Source organism: Natrix helvetica (genome assembly GCF_964273705.1).
Source record: "Natrix helvetica genome assembly, chromosome: 5".
In the NCBI taxonomy this organism is placed as follows: Eukaryota; Metazoa; Chordata; class Lepidosauria; order Squamata; family Natricidae; genus Natrix; species Natrix helvetica.
Window position 1 is genome coordinate 33,900,111 of NC_138551.1, and position 20,897 is coordinate 33,921,007.

At 41.0% G+C, this 20,897-nt stretch overlaps 1 protein-coding gene across 4 annotated transcripts in view; it reads left to right on the forward strand.

Moving 5' to 3' along the window:
• Positions 1-20,897, forward strand: part of XRN1 (5'-3' exoribonuclease 1) — a 79,223-nt gene that overhangs the window by 21,460 nt on the left and 36,866 nt on the right. For all 4 annotated transcript variants that reach the window (XM_081954429.1, XM_081954428.1, XM_081954427.1 and 1 more), the window contains exons 15-23: positions 4,662-4,781; positions 5,194-5,363; positions 5,733-5,853; positions 6,675-6,773; positions 8,448-8,551; positions 10,258-10,389; positions 11,054-11,216; positions 12,761-12,874; positions 14,372-14,470. In XM_081954429.1, coding sequence (XP_081810555.1) covers positions 4,662-4,781; positions 5,194-5,363; positions 5,733-5,853; positions 6,675-6,773; positions 8,448-8,551; positions 10,258-10,389; positions 11,054-11,216; positions 12,761-12,874; positions 14,372-14,470 — 1,122 coding nt within the window. The remainder of the gene's footprint in view (positions 1-4,661; positions 4,782-5,193; positions 5,364-5,732; positions 5,854-6,674; positions 6,774-8,447; positions 8,552-10,257; positions 10,390-11,053; positions 11,217-12,760; positions 12,875-14,371; positions 14,471-20,897) is intronic.

Here is a 20,897-nt window from a genome sequence, read left to right on the forward strand (position 1 = left end):
TATGAAAAGTAAATACCCTTTTGAAATGTTTGACTTTTTTTGGAATATGTCAACATGCAGTTATTTGATCTTTATTTTAATAATATTGATAGATAAAAGTTGTATAACAAATGCCACGTAGCTTTTATATTTTTTATTTCATTGTGTAATTTAAATAAGCATAAATGCAAATTTTGCATCTGGAATAAGCAAGTAGACCCTTGGCTTGTTTTGCCTTTGGGTAGAAGCAACCTTAAGTAGGTATTTATTATAGAAGTCTACCAATCTCAAACATTGACCAGGAGGAATTTCCTCCCACTCTTCCCTGTATGTATTATGTTAGAGGGGTTTCTTGCAGCCCATTTCAAATCATCACAGCATCTTGATGGAATTTACATCCAAGCATTGACTTGGCCTTATCAATCCCCCCCTCCAACCCATTTCTCTTTGTTTTCCAAACTTCCTTTTGGTGGATTTACTGGAATGTTTAAGATCAATGTGATTTTGCAAGGTTTTTTTTTGAGCCTTAGTCTTCTGACAGATGATTTCATGTTCTCCTCAAGCATGCTCCAATTCAGTGAAGAATTCATAGTGGATTTTATGATGGTAAACTCATCTGATACAACAGAACGGCCCCAAACTATAACATTTCCACATCAATTGGTAGTACGTTCTTCTGGTGAAATACTGTATTTCAGGGGTGTTAAATTCGATTTCATTGAGGGCTGCATCAGGGTTGTGTTTGACCTTGGGGAAAGGGGGGGGCAGCACTCTGCCAGCAAAAACAGAGCTCATGAGGGAGCTAAGGGTTGTCGCAGTCAAAAGAGAACCCAGGAGGGCTGCGCTTGGCCCTCCCAAGCTCCGTTTTCACTGGCAGAGGCACGCAGGCCGATCCTTCATTGTTTCCAGGGCAGGTCCATGGGCCAGATCTAAGCATCCTTAGAGCCGCATCCAGCTGCGGACCTTGAGTTTGACACCTCTGCTGTATTTGATGGGTACTATGGCCAGATAACTCTATTTTTGTTTTGTTTGTCCAGAGCACATTATTCCAGAAATCCCAATTGTTGCCTAAATGTTCATGAGCAGATTTTAGTCTTGCCCTTTCTTTCAGGTCAGCAAAAATTTCCTACTGACATACCTCCCATGTAGATCTAATTTATTTAGCTTCTTTCTAGTGGTAGACTCAAATCGTTTGAAATCAGTGGTGATGAGAGCTACCTCTAGGTCATGAATCAATTTCTGGAGTTCTTAGCATCTTGTTTCAGCATTTTGCGTTATATTTTTTGTCTCAACTTTCTGGGACAGTCTAGTCTGGGCAAGTTGGCATTTGTTTGGAATCTTTTCACTTGTAGATGAAACAAATGGAACCATTCTAGACAGTGGAATGGTTAATGTTCACTTGTTTGGCAATCTTTTAAAATGCTCTTCCAGATTCATAGATATCTAACCTTTTTAAAGATCTCAGAGAGCTCTTTCGATATAAGCATGGTGATACCATATACTTTGAAAAAGAGCAAATCAAACTAAATGTCTGGTGTTTAAATAAGACATGTTCTTCCCAGATCCTCTTTAATGAGATTCTATTCATTTGCACCTGATCTAATTCATTTACATTACATTTGACATTGTGATAAATGTAGAGGTATTCTTGCTTTGCCCACATGCAAAATTTGCATTTAAGTTTATTTAAATTAAACTAAATCAGCAAGCGGTACCTGAACACACTTATAAGCAGATCACAAGCTTCCTAACAAACAGACAGCAGCAGGTGAAGCTAGGCAAAATCACATCAGACATCTGTACAATTAGGACAGGAGCCCCCCAGGGCTGTGTGCTCTCTCCATTCTCCTCTCTATATACCAATGACTTCATCTCAAACGATCCATCTACTGAAGTTTGCAGATGACACAACAGTGATTGGTCTCATTCAAGACAACAATGAATCCGTATACAGACGGGAGGTTGAACAACCAACAATTTGGAACTGAACACACTCAAAACCGTAGAAATGGTGGTAGACTTTAGGAGAAACCCTCCCATATTACCACTTCTTACAATACTAAACAACACAGTATCAACAGTAAAGACCTTCAGATTTCTAGATTCTATCATATCTTAAGACCTAAAATGGACACCTAACATCAAAAACGTCATCAAAAAAACCACAACAAAGAATGTTCTTTCTATGCCAACTCAGGAAGCTCAAACTGCCCAAGGAGCTGCTGATACAGTTCTACAGAGGAATAATTGAGTCTGTCATCTGCACCTCTATAACTGGTGTGTTGTGTTGTGGTCCGCTGGTCGCCTGCAGACCTGGCGGCAGAATCGAATGGAGAGGAGGTTGGGGAGAAATGTGGGCTTTTTACTGTCTCAAGAATCCTAGGTCAGAACAGTTTGGTTCTGCAACCTAACAAGACAGACACAGACTTCAGAGGATAATTAGAACTGCTGAAAAAAACAATTGCTACTAATCTGCCTTCCATTGAGGACCTGTATATTGCACAAGTCAAAAAGAGGGCCATGAAAATATTTACAGACCCCTCACATCTTGGATATAAATTGTTTAAACTCCTACCCTCAAAACGACTCTAGAGCACTGCATACCAAGAGAACTAGACACAAGAACAGTTTTCCCCCCGAATGCCATAACTCTGCTGAATGGATAGTTCACTCAACACTGTCAAGCTGTTCACTAAGACTCAATTACTATTGCTATTGCTGTTGGTTTCCTCATCATTCCTATCACCCATCTCCTCCCACTTAGGCCGGCATAACTGTGGCTTGTTGCTTGTATCCTTAAGATTGATATTGATTGTTTCCTGATTACTTATTTGCATCCTGTGACTATCATTAAGTGTTGTACCTTATGATTCTTGGCGAATGTATCTTGTCTTTTCATGTACACTGACAGCATATGCACCAAAGACAAATTCCTTGTGTGTCCAATCACAATTGGCCAATAAAGAATTCTATTCTGTTCTATTCTACCGTGTTTCCCTGAAAATAAGACAGGGTCTTATTTTCTTTTGCCCTACAAAATATGGCCTTGGGCTTATTATAGGGGGAGGGCTTATTGTTTTGGAGTTGCCGGGCAGCTGCTCCCTTGCGAACTGGCTCCCGAAGAGCCGGGCACAGCCTCAGGGGCGAAGCAGCCATGAGGTGACCAGGCTCACGAGCAACCACCCGGCAAACCTCTCCAGCCGGGCAGAGAGCCATTCACTGACCTAGGGGGTATCCCTAAGGCGCAAGGCATGTGGCGCTCTGCCCCGCTCCCCAGCTTCCGCAGCTTGGCACATTCAGGATAATCCTTAGGTCAGTGCATGGAGCTCTGCCCGCCTGGAGAGGGGGATTGCGCGAGCGCCTGCTCCGCCCCGCTGCGCTCCAAGCATAACCTCTTCTCCGGCTTCCAAACTCCAAAACTCGGCTGCCGAATCTTCCAGCAGCAGCCGCTCTAGGAATGCGCACTGTGGTTGTGGGCTGGCTGCCAGACAGAGAGTCTTCCGGACAGAGAGTCTTCCAGCAGCCGGCCCACAACCATGGAGCGCACTCCTAAAGCGGCCGCTGCTAGAAGACTTGGCAGCCGAGTTTTGGGGTTTGGAAGCCGGAGAAGAAGTTTTGCTCGGAGTGTGGCAGGGGCGGAGCAGGCGCTTGCCCACCCCCCTCTCCAGCCAGGCAGTCCTCAATGCACTGACCTAGGGAGAATCCCGAATGTGCCAAGCCGCCGGAGTTGGGGAGCGGGCAGAGCGCCATGTGCCTTGGCGCCTTAGGGATACCCCCTAGGTCAGTGAATGGCGCTCTGCCCGGCTGGAGAGGAGCTTTGCCGGGTGGCTGCTTCGCCTCTGAGGCTGTGCCTGGCTCTTCGGGAGCCAGTTCGCAAGGGAGCAGCCACCCAGCAACTCCCCCCTCTGGCCAGGCAGAACGCCACTCCCCAACCTAACGGTATCCCGAAGGCACCAAGTAACGTGAGCACCTTCATCCCCTGGCTCCTGCGGCTTGGCGCCTTCGGGATACCACTAGGCAGTGAGCAGTGCTGTGCCTGGCTGGAGGGGGGTTGTCCAGGGGGCTTATTTTTGGGGGTGTGCTTATATTTTTGCCCACGTGAAAAATGTGGCAAGGTGTTAGTTTCAGGACAGGTCGTATTTTCGGGGAAACACGGTATAACCCAGTGAAGTAGAAAATGTAAATGATGTGTGATATTTATTATATTATATTCCCTTTATTAATATTGATGAAATGAAGATCGTGTTCCCCCGAAAATAAGACGGTCTTATTTTCTTTTGACCCCCAAAATAAGAACTTGGCCTTATTTTCGGGGAGGTCTTGTTATTTTTGAGGTGCAGGGGGCGGCAAGCGTGGTCACATCATGGCTGCTGCTGTGTTGCAATATTTTGGAGGAAGGATTATTTTAGTGCATGGGCTTATTATGTGCGGAGGTCTTATTTTTGGGGAAGCAGGGTAATATCTATATATTGAAACATGTTGAAAAAGTTAAAAAAATCAATGAGAGATACTTATTTTTTCATATTATTGTATATAGATATATTAGTTTAGTACTATTATTACATAATTGATCCATACTTTGATTTGTTTGGCATTTCTGCCATGTACATTTCATTTTTATATTAGTCATCCTGTTTAATATAAAGTTTAAATAATATGAATTTTCCTTTCCTATCTCTCAGCATTTAATGACTGGTGAAGAGTCTCCCATTATTGAATATTATCCAACAGAATTTAAAACAGATTTAAATGGAAAGCAACAAGAGTGGGAAGCTGTAGTTTTAATCCCATTTATTGATGAGGTGAGACCTTTATTATTTTTATTTTATTATTACAGTATTTATCACATGTGTCCTCTTGTTTCTATATCTCTCCTAAGTATGATTCTTATTTGGTATTTTCCTGTTCAATACCAATTTAACTGAACAGATCTTAAAATTGAATAAGGTATTGTATACGGAAATAGGCAATCTGTATCATAATGAATGTCATTAATATTACAAGGGACAATGATTTTAATTTAATAGTCATTCATTTCAGCAGGACAAATTAGCATAAATTTAAATTAGCAAATTTAGTAGATACCTGGCACGTGACCTTGTAGTAACTTGTTCCATTGATATAGATCAAATCTGAATCTGATCCAATCCAGTATTTTAAGATTCTAAAAGTATATGGTTTCTAAATAATTACAAAATTATGTCTTTAATTTAGAAACTATTATTAGAAGCCATGGCACCAGGCAACAAATTATTGAAAGCAGAAGAAAAGCAAAGGAATAGACACAGTGAATGCCTAATGTACTTCTATGATAGAGATAAAGAATTCCGGTATTTATCACCATGGCCAGAAAAGTTCCTTTCCATAGAAAAGTGTCGTACGAGGTAAGTCTATAAAATTTTGTTATAAGGATAAATTAAAAGTGGAAGGATAAATGTACCACCTTGAACTTCTGAAGGAAACACAGAATATTAAGAATATTTAAGAAATTATATAAATGAATTATTGCTTTTTTTTTTTTACATTACTACCTTTTCTTAGCAACTGAAATTTTGGGCTCAATCATGGTTATAAGTTGAGAACTACCCATAGCTATATAGGAAAGCTCTTGGCTTTAGCATTATTATTTTGCATACTTGTGTTCAAAGTTGTTATCCCACCTCCGCCCCCAAAACATCAATATCTTCAAGGTCTGCCTTTAATGCTGGTTACTGGTTTATCTGCAGTTTAATTTATTTTCTTTCTTTATGTAGGTGTGAAGCTGTGTCTATGGATGCTTGGCATGTGGATATAGCTGATAATAAAATAACTCAATTAGATACTGAGAAGTTATATTTTTGTGGCTTTCCTACTCTAAAACACATTAAACACAAGGTAAAATGCAAGTTTTCATTCAGTAGTTTGTTTTTTAATGTAGGAAACCTAATGGCTGTTATTAATTGTATATGCAAGAATATGTTTTTTAGTATATTTGTGAATGGGAGGGAGGGTTATGAATAGAAGAAGCTCTTTGTAATCAATTATTACAAAGGACTAATAGTGCTGTTGCAAAAAAGATATGCTTCTGAAGCTTAGTTTGACTTTGCAAAGCTACTTTTTTGGTAATACAGTATGTATCCTTTTTCTAACCAGCCCTGCCCATTTCTATATCATCTCACTTCCCCTCCATACAAATTCGTTTTTTCTTTTCTCCCCAGCATAGCTATCTTTTCTCACAAGCCCATCTTCATTCTTCTTTTTTTGCTATTTCTGCTAAAAAGACAAAAGAGAATGTATGTAGGTGTACTTCTATGTTTCTGAATGTGAGGTTAGCTTGAATGGATTTGAAACCGATGCATCTATGGGGTTCAGTTGGCTTGTTTATATACTCGCAGCTTGAACTAGATATAACTTCATTTTAATTATTTTAGTTATGGCCCTTAGCTATTAGTGACAGATTGACTGAAGTGTGGTTTTGGTACACATGAATATATACATCAAAACTATATATGCTTTGTGTTTATGAGTGTAACCTATATTTTGTGTGTTTGTGTAATATGCACATATATTCATATGTGAATATATGAGTATGTCACATGTAGCAGAGGAATTTTCAGGAGTTGGGATCCCTAGCATTATTATGATATTTCCCAGGATTTTGTTCTTGTTCCTATTCTCCTTTTTGGGTATATATCATCTTTCTTCCCTTGTCTTAGTTTGGTCTGAAAAAAAGTGGAGTGCAAGTATTTCAGCAAAGCAGTCATGGAGAAAACATGATACTGGAAATTATAGCTGCAGAAGACTCAGAAGAGTTGGTAAGTATTTAGCTTTCTCAAATTTGTTTTGTAGAAATAATACTCTTTGTAGCTTGGATTTCAGTGTTCAGCCTCAGAGTTTTATGTTACCTGTATTACACCACATTAATAATCAATTAATTTAATTTAATAAACATTATTAATGCATAATTTAGACAACTGGTTTGAAAACATTAATTAAAACCTGTATGAGAGTCTGATATGATAATCCAAGTTGTCTGAGAGTTTATTGAGATTATTCACTGATGGAGATGTACTTCAATTAAGTAACACAAATCATCATTACATGATTTATCCACAGTTCTACTATATGTAAAGTAAGTTCTGAGGTTAATGGACATATTATTGAATTTAAGTCAACAGTATATGCCATTCGGGATTGATAACTTCATTTTGAAAATAGTATGGTGATAATATTGTGGGCAAAATTTGGGAAGAAGTTTGAGACTAAAAGAATCTGGCTAGAAGTTATATGGAAAAAATAATGCAAATAATGAGTGATACTTACCTGAGCATTGATTTCCTTGACTGTTGATTTATTTATAATTGAGTTGATCTGAGGAACTAGTCACCTTAGTTTGTTCTTTTTGGAAGAGACATTACAGGTCTTGTCTTTCCACCACATGTACTGGTGATAACTTGAAAGGGTATAGTAATATGCTATTTTAATGCTTGTTCTGCATGTTAAACAATGATTCCATTGTGTAGGAAATGCTAAGTTTTGGATATCATTTTGTCACCAAAAGAAAATCCACATTTTTTCTTGCAGCACTAGTTTGCTGACTTAAATCTATATTTGATGTGAAAAGAAGGCAGAGGTTATGTTCATCTTGGCGGACCTGGGAATAAGTTTTACAAAAGAAAGTGGCCCTAAAGATAGCCAACACATTTGTAGATCTGAGGTTGTTAGTACTATCATTTCTTCATCGAAAATCTGATGTATTTGCCTGTTGATTGCATAATAGTTTCAAGAGTGCCTAATGTGACAATCTTGCTAGGAAGGTTTAAAATAAGGCATATTTTACATTTGTTTCACTGACAAATCTAAATCATATAAAAATAGAATATGCACCGTGTGTTTTTAAAGTAATATATGCATTTATGAAATTATTCATAAATACTGGTAATTATAAACATAATCTAACTAGAACAAAAGGTACTTTTAATTATTAAATTTAATTATAGGTAATCCTTACTTAACAACCACAACTGTGACTGGAAACTCCATTGTTTAGCAACATGGTCATTAAGTGAGACATCATATGACTGAACTGGACTTATGACATCATTTGTTAAATTGTTAAGATATAATATAACCACAACTTGCAACTTTATTGGTGGCTTCTCCTTTAACTCTGCTTGTGGAAAGCCAGCTGTGAAGCATGTAAATGGCAATCACAAGACTATGGGCTGCTGCCATGGTCATAAATTCCTGCCATTTGAAAAACATGAATTTTGATCACATGACACTGCTGTTCATAAGAGTGAGGACTGATTGCAAAATTGCTTTTCCAGCATCATCATAACTTCAAACGATCTAAAAAGGAAGTTGTTACATGAAGACTGCTTGTAGCCATTTTATTAATTTTTTAAAAAAGGTTTATGTAGCCTGATATACAAATGTAGGGCTGGAATTTTTTTTTGCTGCACTAAACAATTATTTTTCTCCTGTAGGATATAGAAAAAGTAGCCAGCTTGATACTTGGGAATTCAATCTTTGTTAACTGGCCACATCTTGAGGAAGCAAGAGCTGTTGCTGTATCTGATGGTGACACTAAGTAAGAGACTAATTTGGAAGAGTTATTATTTACTTCTATATATGTATCTTTTAAGGCTAATTGTCAGAAGATAGTTGAAACAAGAGTCTATAAGAATTTTTTTAAAAAAACATGTTAAAACAAAATTGGAAGAAGCTCCAAAAATGTTTTTTTTACTTTCAACTTGTGTTACTAGCAAATTAATTTCAGTTTCACCTAGTACAGGGGTGTCAAACTCACAGTCCGCTGGCCAGATGCGTCACGTGCTGGCTCCAGCCCTGCCCAGTTTAGCAAAAGGGAAAAAAGTCCCAATACATCACGTGATGCCCCCGTGACAATGTGAGTTTGACACCCCTGACCTAGAACCTTAAGGACATTGACAAATAATATATTTGTTAAGGTACTTGCCTAGAAACCAGGAGACTGAGTTCTAATCCCACTTTACGCATGAAAGCCAGCTGAATTACTCCCTCTCAGCCTGTTCTGACTAGGCTTCCTGATACAGTAAAAAGCACACGCTTAGTCCCCAAAACCCTCTTTTTATTTCAAAGGCTGTGAATTAAGTTGTAAATAGTTATAAAGAGTCCTACAATAGGCTGCCAAAGTCCTTCCGGATAAGGCTGATAAGCACCCACCTTTATCTTCCTTGACACACTGCCAAAGACTTAATTGGCAATTAGCTTGGCAAGGTCACACGGAGTAAAAAGTGAAAACGGAGCTTCAGAAGGTGAACTGACCAGCATGAACCAAGTTGCTTCCTGCAAAAGCTCATGTGCCTTTGCTTCTCCTTTTGGTCCTATGGGAGGGGCCAATTACCTCCAAGTCTTACCTCCGAGTCGTTCCTTCTGTCTTAGCTGTTCTTGCCTTCTGGCAGCTCTGTGCATGCTCACTGGGAACGGGGAGCCTGTTCCTCTGCCTCACTGCTATCTGACTCTGGAGGCTCCGGAGGCAGCACATACTGTATTTTTCGGAGTATAAGACGCACCAGAATATAAGACGCACAAAGGTTCTGAAGAGGCAAATTAAAAAAAAAAGTTTTCGCATTCTGCAAAACTCCCAAAAATGGCCTGTTTTTCACAAAAACAGGCCCATTTGTTTTTCAAAAAAAAAGGATATGAATAGCCTTTAGGAGGCTTGTAGAGTGTTCCTGCAAGGGTAGGGGGGGCAAAAATGAGCAAGTGTTTCCCAAAAATGGGCCTGTTTTTGTCAAATAAAAGGGCATTAGGAAGCTTATACAGTGTTCCTCGGGCTGGGGGGGAGGCAAAATTGAGCAAAAAAAAGCCTCCTACAAGCTATGCAAGACATTTTGGTGAGGGGACAGGGTTTCAGGAGGCAAAAAAATGCTGTGTTCAGTGTATAAGACGCACCCAGATTTTCAGCCTCTTTTTTGAGGGAAGAAGGTGCGTCTTATACTCCGAAAAATATGGTAATAAGAAAAGATAAGAAAACAATACCAGATAAACAATTAGGGAAGAAACAATACCCTAATTAAGGAATTATCAAGGCAAAAAAATTACACCCCAGTCAGGACTGGAAAGGCAAACTTCTATATATAAATAATTCTCCCATGCATTGATCATGAAAGCTCTCAGGAAAGCAAATTCAAAGAACACAAGAATTTCATCAATATTGACTGAATTCAAGATACTTAAACTTGTGTAATGATGTTAAACTGAGGTGAAAATTTAAAATTATTATTTTAAACTAACTGAATGATTTTATTTAAGGTTTTATATGGAGGAGCATCCTGGAACCCAAAAACTTTATAGGGGAAATGCTGTGCCACCAACTAAAGTAGCATTTGTTGGAGAAAAGGAAAATAATATATGGATAAAAGAAATCCAGGGAATTTCAGAACAGTAAGTTTGTAACTGATTTATAGTTTGTTTGGAGACCATATAGCAAAATTAAGTTGCATAGTAGATTATTAGTTTAGTTTAGTTTTAGTTTATTTAATTTATAGACCGCCCCCTCTCCCCGTAGGGACTCGGGGCGGTGTACAGACCATTCGTAATCAAAACAATAAAGATTATGCTCATAAAAATGAGAATCCCAGAACATCTCAATGTCTTCGTGAAAAACTTATTTATAGGTCAGAATGCCACCATTTGGGTGAAGCAGACTGGCTTCAGATTGGCAACAGACACAGCTACATACTCCCCTTATTTAGTCAAACTATATGCTGGATATATATTATGGGAAGTTGGATTCGATGAAGATGAGTGAAGTTTCCTCATGTCCCTGTCAGACCTTAAGGCTTCATGGGTATTATCTCTACAGAATCTTTCTTCTAGTTTCCATAATCCACTTCTAATGTTTATTAGAAAAGTGGCTATCAGTAATCTTATTAATTTTTGTCTAATTTAGGAATCCAGCATACTCTTGCAAACTTTTGGAAAAAGTGATAGGTTTAAATTAATGGATTTTATTAGTATTTGCTTGACTCCCCACTCCCCCAAATGATTTTTCTAGTGTCATTTCTAAAAAATGCAAATTCTAATTTACTGTATAATTTTTTATCAGCTACCAAAGAAGAAAAGGAGTAATTATAAATGAAACATCTATAATTGTATATGCCCAATTACTAACTGGGAGTAGATATCAGTTAAATCAAAACGGTGAAGTGTATTTTGAAAAACAGTGGTCCAAGCAAAATCTACCTTTTGCATACCAGACAATTGTGAAGGTAATCTTTTCAAATTTGTTATTGTTATACTTATTTACATATCTATTAATTCAAGGAATCCATATTTATTAGCACAGCTCAAATTTAAAATATTTTTATGTTTAACTTCTTAATTTGTTAGAAACGTATGCATGTTTATATTTACATAGACATGTACCCAGATACATAAATCTAGATGCAGAGGCCTTCATTTATGCTGTTCTATAATTCTGTAAGAGTGCTGTATCCAGTGAGAAATATACTGTGATAACAACATTCTTCAGTACTGTAGGGAGAGGAGGTATATGAACCCTGTATAACTCTTTGTAATCCAGCTGTAAATTACCTATGTGATCAAGGCTTTATCAATCCATGTTCAGGAACATGGTTTTCAAATAGAGGACTGCAGCACCATTGTTATTATTCCCAATAATAGCAATCTAATAAAAGAATATCTCAAGAGCAAGGCATACACTACTTCAGGTTATAAATAAGTCCAAGATGACTGTAAAACATGCGTGCCACTCTTGAATTATTTATATTCATGGCTACAGAAAGAAAAACTGAACAAAAAAATAGTGGTGGGAAGATGTCAGCTTTGGTTGGAAAGCACATTGCCACCTGCTAGCAAATTTTTGGAACTATCATGGCATTAATGAGAACATTTTAAGAATATGAAGCACTTCATGCTGATAAAAAGAACCATAATACAGCCATGAAGCATGATGCACGGAATATAGTATGTCATAATTTGGGGTTGCTTTGAAATCTCAGGAACAAACAACCCCCAATCTTTCAAGAAACAATGTGTTTGGGATTGAACCCTATATTCTCCATGTCAAAGTATCTATCCAGGGCCTGAATATATCCAAATGTGGGTTATGTAACACAACTAGATCTAAACCCACATAGAAATTTCTGATGGAATGATTGAAGCAAAATAAATTCTTTGTTTAGGAATGGGTAATTCAGATTTTTTTTACCTAAATCCAACTGAAATGTGATAAAATCTGAAGCTAGTAATTTATGAAATTAGACCAAAAATATCCATAAGATAAATCACTGCTTTAAATAGGAACAGGCTGAGGCAGATTGAGCCAATATTCACTGTCTTTGTTGGAAAAAGTATGTGACATTTCAGATTTAGTAACTAGTGGCACCTCCTTTAGCAGCAAGGTCTCCAATCAAACATTTCCTAATACATCAATCTATTCAATAAAACAAAGGCACAGTACTACCTTGAGGTCCAGAACCTCTTTATATGTAAGTAGTACTTAGAAAATCCTCTGATCATACTATATGTCATAAACAGTAGGATTACAGTCATGAAATATTACCGCACCTTCCCCTTCTTATCACTACCATTTTCTTTTGTCATGTATTGTACTTAAGATGATATTGACTGTGTTGAACAGATGAACATTATTTAACAGAAAGTCCTAAATGTATTCATCTTCATTGAAGAATAAAACTTGCAGTTTTAAAATAGATAATTGGCAAGCATTATTACAGTTGTTAGTGTGGATTGTCTTAATGTGATGTATCTTTCTGGGTTTTTTTGACAGGATATAAAAACTTTTGATTGCCACTTCTCCAAACTAAAAACTTTGGATGACCTATTCCCTCTTGGATGCACAGTTTTCATGCTAGGAACACCTTACTATGGCTGCACAGGAGAAGTGAGTTTCAAAATAATCTTCCATCAGATTCATTTCATAAATTTAAACTATCAGAAATAGATCAAATGGTTATCTAGGGTTGGTTTGTTTTTTAGTTATCATTTGCCTGCCTGTTGAATATATGACTTCGTACTTGTCTTCATCTCTTTTTAAAATGTATATATTCATTATATTTCTGCCCTGTCTTCATTTTGTAGAACTCCAAGCAATGTACATAATATTCCCACCTCTTCTTTTCTTCACAGAAAAGATGCTGAATAACCACAGTTAGGACTGGAATGTCAGATGTTAAGTGAAGCAGTTAGGTGAGAAATCACATGATTGCTTCACTTAATGTCTATAATATTAGCACTCCTGATTATACTTGTCTTGGGTAAGGAGTGCAAGGGTCGGGGGAGGCCTGGTGCAGACTATGCACAGGTCTTTCTGCTCAGGAACTGAAAATCCTCCCTGCTGAAATCCAAGCGGGATTTTCAGCTCCTGAGCAGCAAGAGACTGTGGCCTGCACTAGCTTCCCCACCCTCATGAAACATCCACACTTCTTACCTTATCATGCTGCCTTTCCACTTGGACTGAAAATCCTGCTTGATTTTGGCTCCCCGTTATCTGTTATTTCTGAGGACCGACTGAAAGAGCTTTATGCCGAAGGATTTCAGCTCCATGCAAGCAGGCTCCAAGAATTTCAGCTCTGTGTCAAGCAGGCATGGAGCTAAAATCCTTTGGTAAGAAACTCTTTCACTTAGTTCTCAAAGATAAGGTCTCCTTGTCAGTCAGCAGTTTCTTCAATCTTTCCTTTTGTCTACCCCATTGACTTTCTATGGAAACCGTCAGAGAAGATTGCAATTGGTAGTCACATGATTGTAGGGTGATTGCAACTGGTTGTAAATGTAAACAAGTTGTCAAACAATCAGATGTAATCGCATGACTGAGGTGTGTAAGTACAATGATCCAAAATGCTTTACAGGCCATAAAGCACCCTTTCCAAGACTGTTAATTTGAATAATTGTTAAGCTATCTGGAATGACCTCCCCCGCCCCCCCGACATTAGGACAGCAACCGATCTCCGCTCCTTCCGCACGAAACTCAAGAACCACCTGTTCCAACTAGCCGGCCTGGCCTGAATTATAGCTATCTTCTAATCCCTCTGGATAAAATTTTAAATTAAGTTTGACTCTGGGTATTTTAATTGTTTTTAATTGCATTTTGCTGTTTTTAATTAACTGATTATTTATTTATTATGTGTTGTACATTGCTTTTTATATCTCCTCCTTGTTATTTATGTGTTGTGTAATAAATTGTATGCCGCCCCGAGTCCCTTGGTGGAGAGGGTGCGGCATATAAATTAGATTAATAATAATAATAATAATAATAATAATAATAATAATAATAATAATAATAATAATAATAATAATAATAATAATAATAATATAATCAATATAAACATTTGGAAGACATTTTTTCCATTGTGAACTTATGTGTATCAATGATTTCTTTTAGGTTCAAGATTCCACTGATGTAATCTCAGATGGCAGAATCCGTGTTGTTTTCAACATTCCAATTGAACCTCAGCTAGATATCTTAATACAGAATCAGCATGTGAGTGTTAATTTTCTAGCAGTGGAATACCCTTGCAGAGTTCATCTTAATCCTTCAGGAAGTAATTGAACTGTATGGAAAAAATTTCAAATAATTAACAATTACATCATTTTACTTTAATCTTTTCCATTTATATTTTTGTATACATACACTAGAATCTAAACGATTCTAAAGTATTTTGAACTGGTTTTAAAACTTTTTTATTTTAATATTCTTTAAAGAAACATATTGCTATTTTAGAATTAAAAGCTTCCTCCATTGACTAGATTAGAAAATTGCCTATGAATAAAATTATTTATTATGTTTATTATTTATTTTTCCCCTTCATCCTTCTCTCTTTTCCTTTTTTCCATTTTTCTATGATTTTTGTTTTCATTTGTATTTTATGCTCTTGATAAGTTTAATAATATTTTATTCCTTTAAAAAAGAAAATTACTTATGCTAATACAATATTCAACATCCAGCCAGTGATTGATTTAGAATTATAATTATGATTGACAAATCAGAATTCTGGTGAGAAAAGTATTGAACTTCTGAAACATTCCAGACCTTAAGACCAATCTATGACTATATTGGTTTACATTTGCTTTCATTAGTATATCTTTGCATTATTCTGTTAATCAGATCATTTCAATAGACAATAATTACTCCAATAATTCATTTCATTGCTCCGGACAAAATTAATTGGTTTCTAGCTCTCTAGACTTTACTTATGCTTACTTTTTGCCTTAAAAGCCATTGTATGCTTTTGGTTTAGCTTGACTGTGAGAATATCATGCACTTATATTATTATTACAGCTCTTTGCTGTCCCAATGACTTTGAGATAAATATAACATCTGTTGGCTTTTTGTAAATTACAATATTCAGAAGTGGCAACCAAATTGCATTGCATCTTAGCTGAGAACTGGGAAAATAACTGTAATTTATGCTAATCTTTCTGCTGGGAAATAAATGCTTCTCCTGTGCGCTGCTTGGAGAGTCCAAGCATGGGTTAAATTCAGTCTACTCGCCCAAGGACTGAGTTAATTCTTTTGGCCACGCCTCCTCTCCTCATTGAGGACCAGTTCAAAAACTCAGTCCAGCTCAGTTCGGACACGTTTTTGGGAACTTCCTCAGTCTTTGGACAAATAAACTGAAAACCTCCAAAATTAGTTAGTGTTTTTTTATGTTTGTCATCCTAGATAGAGTAAAATAAACCGCGTTGTAAAGATTGCTGATTTCGCAGGCTGAGGGAGTCCGGAGTAACGGCTTTAAGCTAGCAAGTAGCTGCGGTGTGTGGGCGCTTGTCCAGCGGGTGCTGGCGAGCGCGGGGGGGGAGTAGGAGGCTTTCTCTCCCCCCAGCTGTAAATCGCCCATGGGCTCACCCGAAGACTTCAACGGAGGCTCGGAGCAACGCAGACAGCTCCTGTGGACTCCGGAGAGGCATGGCGGCCATTACAAGCGCGTTTTGGGGCGCTTTTCTATCGGGCCGTTTCCCAGCTTTCGCGCCTCTCTCCCTCAGCGCGGAGACGCCGCGGGGGGGGGGATTAGCCTTTGTTCGGAGCGCCGGCAAGGCTTTTCCTCCCAAGGAAGGACACCTACGAGCGGCCTGGGAGAGCTTTGACCCCTTGGGGCATACTAGGCTGCATCAACAGAGGGATAGAATCAAGATCAGGTGATGTGTTCATACCACTTTACAATGCCTTGGTAAGGCCACACTTGGAATACTGCATTCAGTTCTGGTCGCCACGATGTAAAAAAGATGTGGAAACTCTAGAAAGAGTGCAGAAAAGAGCAACAAAGATGATTAGGGGACTGGAGACTAAAACATAAGAACGGTTGCAGGAACTGGGTATGTCTAGTTTAATAGAAAGAAGGACTAGGGGAGACATGATAGCAGTATTCCAATATCTCAGGGGTTGCCACAAAGAAGAGGGAGTCAAACTATTTTCCAAGGCACCTGAGGGTAGAACAAGAAGCAATGGGTGGAAACTAATCAAGGAGAGAAGCAACTTAGAACTGAGGAGAAACTTCCTGACAGAACAATTAATCAATGGAACAGCTTGCCTCCAGAAGCTGTGAATGCCCCAACACTGGAAGTCTTTAAGAAGATGTTGGATAGCCATTTGTCTGAAACGGTATAGGGTTTCCTGCCTTGGCAGGGGGTTGGACTAGAAGACCTCCATGGTCCATTCCAACTCTGCTATTGTATTGTATACTCCCGTCTCCTGGACAGATCTGCGAGGCGCGCAGCCACTAAACAATGCTCGCGCCTATTCCTGGCCTACTGTTTCCAGCTCTAATGATTGAAGATGGCAGAGAAGACCAAAGGAGCGCCAGAGGACGTCGTGGACACAGTGAAACGCAGTAGGCCAAATCCACCTGAGGTGGAAAAGGGAAGCAAGGGTCTCAAAGGGAAGGGGATTCCTAACCCCAGGGGTGGCAAGGCCTTGTCCAAGGCCGAGGCCCGCAGACACAAGGCCCTTGAATAAACCTTTGAAAGGGCCAGGAAACTGTCCATTTCTTCTGGACAGCCTTACAGGGACCCCAGCCCAACGCCCCAGCCCTCACAGGGATCTCCAAGGCAGTGTAATTTCCCACAGGCTCTGGGGGAGGTGTTTCAGGCCTCTTCGCCTGCAGCCTTCCTGGGATAGCCAGAGTCCACCTTGATCCAGGAGGAAATATGCCCCTTTGGCTGTAATGAGCTTGAGGAGGATCCAATCACTCCTAGTCACCCTGAAGGGGAAGGGCTGGAGCCATCAGGCAGTCCAGATGATCCAATCTGCCAGCTTACATTCAAAGGGCCATTGAGCAGGCTATTGAGAGAGGCATAGGGGCTGGCATTCGTAAGAAGCTCCAGGCCTCTAAAACCACTCAGGTCAGGACTAGTAAGGGATCTGCTCCAAAGGAACAAACTGTTGGCCCTCCGTCTCCGGGCACTTCTATAGCCACAGAGGAATCAGCCCTGGAGGATGATAATGCATATGAGCAGGAATTTTCTGCTCAGGAGGATGAGAACCCTCCTCCTGAGAAACCTGCTTTTACGGGCCTTTTCCACCCTTCTATTTTCAAGTCAATACTGCATAAGGCAAAGGCCTCGACCCAACTGGGTGTAACCACCCAGGGGGTCATTTCCACCTCAAACTCTCAGGACCCGAAGAAGGGTCTTTTTAATGAGACCACCCTGGCGCAGGAGTTGGTTCCAGCACCTACCATGTTTCTTAACGTAATCCAGCGGCAGTGGGCCAACCAGGCTCCCTGACCAATCCCAGCGGGGTGGACAAGAATCTCTACTTGGTGGAGAGTAAATTAGACGAGCTGTTACAGTTGCCACAGGTGGACACTCCCATCATTTCACTTATCTCCAATTCGGTCCTCCCAGCTGACCTCCTTGAGGGGCTCAAGGCTGAAGATAAAAAAGCAGAGAAAGCCTACCACAAAACCCACCAAGCGACTGCTTGGTCTATAAGAGCCTCTTCCTCAGTGTCGTTCTTCACTAGAGCTTCTCTCCTGTGGCTGAGACAGCTGAGGGCACATCCCCCATCATCAGGGTCTAGGTGGAGGCATGACCTTAATAAAATAATTACAGATGTGGAGTATTCAGCCGATGCTTCCCTCAATGCTGCCAAATTTGCCACTTGCGCTCTAGCATCTAACGTGACCTTCCACTGCCTGTTGTGGCTTCATCATTGGCAGGCGGACATGAAGTCAAAATGGAAATTGGCCTCTGTCCCATTTAAGGGCAGGAAATTGTTTGGCTAACCCTTGGAGAAGTTCTTAATTGAAACCAAGGATAAAAGAAAAGTGCTTCCAGCTACTAATAAAAAGGGGAGTTCCTTTTTTCGTAGGCAATCCTTTCGGGGGTCGGACTTTTCCAACCCGGGCACCTTCTACCAGAGGCCATATCCCCAGGGGAATGATAGAGGGCAGGATAGGACCAGCTTCAGTGACAAAGGGCGCCAACAACAACAGCCTTTTCGTCGTCCCTTTCACGGCGGTTCCAACAACTGTTCCTACCGCAGGTCCAAGTGACCAGCAAGGGGAAATCCCCATAGGCGTCTGTCTTCAACTCTACGCTGCCCATTGGGAGTTGATCTCCACAGACGCATGGGTCCTCAACACGATCAGGCAGGGCCTTACTCTAGAGTTTCTATCCTTCCCCCTGAGGACATTTGTCAGGTGCCCTGCCCTCCCCTCCTCCTAAAAGGGAACACATGCAGGTGGAGATTCAACACCTCCTACAGATAAACGTGATACAGCCAGTTCCCGTAGAGTAGGCAAGGAAGGGATTCTACTCAATACTATTCCTAGTTCCCAAAAGCTCTGGGGTGGAGGGCCATCCTGAACCTCAAAGCTCTAAACCGGCATCTGGCCTACAAGCGTTTCAAGATGCAATCCCTATAGACCATCCTGGGTTGCACCAGATGAGGGGACAAGATGACCTCTATAGACTTGAAGGAGGCGTACCTGCATATTTCCATCTGCAGGTCACACAGGGCGTTCCTCAGGTTTTGTCTACATCTACTCTGCTATCTAGACGACATCTTAATTCAATCAACGTCTTACGAACAGGCCTCCAGAGATGTCCAGCTCACCATCTCCACCTTACAACATCACGGGTTCTCAGTAAACCGGGAAAAGAGCCAGCTAATGCCGTCCACCCGCATTTTACACCTCGGTGCGCTCATAGACTCAGACTGTTGCAGAGTGTTCCTGTCACCAGACCGCAAGCGCAACATCACTTCCCACGCCCGAGAGGCAAGAGTGAAACAGCTAATACCCATCGTCTCGCTGTCCCAGCTTCTGGGTTTCATGATCTCTTGCATAAGCATTGTTCCTTGGGCACGCCTACACACCCGCGAACTCCAGTGGTTTCTTCTCCCCATCCAGAGAGCGAAAGCCAGCAACTCCCCCAGACATGTCAAGCTTCCCCTAAAGGTAAAACGATCTCTTTGGTGGTGGAAGTCGCAGGCTGCCTTTTCCGGGAGCCGGAGAGGCTGGTGGTCACCACCGACGCAAGTCTCCGGGGATGGGGGGCCCACTTTCAGGAACAGGTGACCCAGGGGAAGTGGTCACAGAGAGAAGCAACACAGAGCATCAACCTCTTGGAACTTCGTGCAGCCAGGCTAGCACTCCGCCATTTCCAAAAGGACATTGTGGGCCATCATGTGTTGCTCCTCACGGACAACATCGCAACGAAGGCCCACATCAACCGCCAAGGGGGCACCAAGTCTAGGACCCTCATGACGGAGGCAGACTCCTTAGGGAGGTGGGCAGAACGTCATTTGGTCTCCCTCAAGGCGGACCACATCTTGGGGGTGGACAATGTGCAAGCGGACTGGTTGAGCCGAATGACCATAGACAACACGGAATGGCGTCTTCATCCGGACTCATTCCGTCAGATCACGCTCCAATTCGGTCTCCTGGTAATCAACCTCTTCGCCAGTCCTGCAAACGCCCAACTCCCGAGGTTCTTCTTGCGGTACAACACTCCGCAAGCGGAAGGGACAGATGCCCTGTGCTGTCATTGGCCGAGAGGCCTCTTACACGCTTTTCCTCCACTCCCGCTCATCCCTCAGGTGATCCAGAAGATCCTGGCAGAGGGAGCAGAGGTCCTCCTCATAGCCCCGTATTGGCCCAGGAGGTCTTGGTATGCGGACCTTGTCGGCCTCTCAGTTCACAGACCTTGGAAGATTCCCCAAGACCTACTGACTCTCAGCCAGGGGGCCATTGTTCACCCGGATCCAGTTAGCCGTCTGGTCCTTGAAGGGGACCTCCTGAGAAGGACAACTTATCTGAAAAAGTCATCTACACCATTAAGGCTTCGCGCCGTCCCTCGACAACTCGCATCTATGATGCCACTTGGGCGGCTTTCGACTCTTGGTGCTACTCCCAAGGCGTGCCTGCAGCGTCAGCTACTATACCACAGCTCCTTGACTTTCTGCAACAAGGCTTGGACAAGGCATTGGCACACAACACCCTTCGCCGCCAGGTAGCTGCCTTGTCCACCATCTTAACTAGACATTCCTCAGTCTCCTTAGGACTGTATCCTCAGGTGAAGAGTTTCCTAAAAGGGGCTTCCAACTTGCATCCCCCTGTTATTCACAGGTTTCCCACGTGGAATCTTCCGCTCGTCCTAAGAGCTCTGACCAAGACCCCATTTGAGCCAATCAGGTCCATCGGTCTCCGTCACCTAACCCTGAAAACTGTTTTCCTCATAGCCATTACATCGGCTAGGAGGGTGTCAGAGTTGGTAGCACTCTTGATTCGTGAGGACTTGTGCATCATTCACGCTGACCGCGTCATCCTCAGGTTAGATCCGGCCTTTTTACCAAAAGTGAACTCTTTTGGTAAAAGAGTTTCACAGGACTCAAGAAGTAGTGCTCCCTAACTTCTGCTCTCATGCTTGGCATCCCAGAGAACACAACTGGCATAAGCTGGATGTGC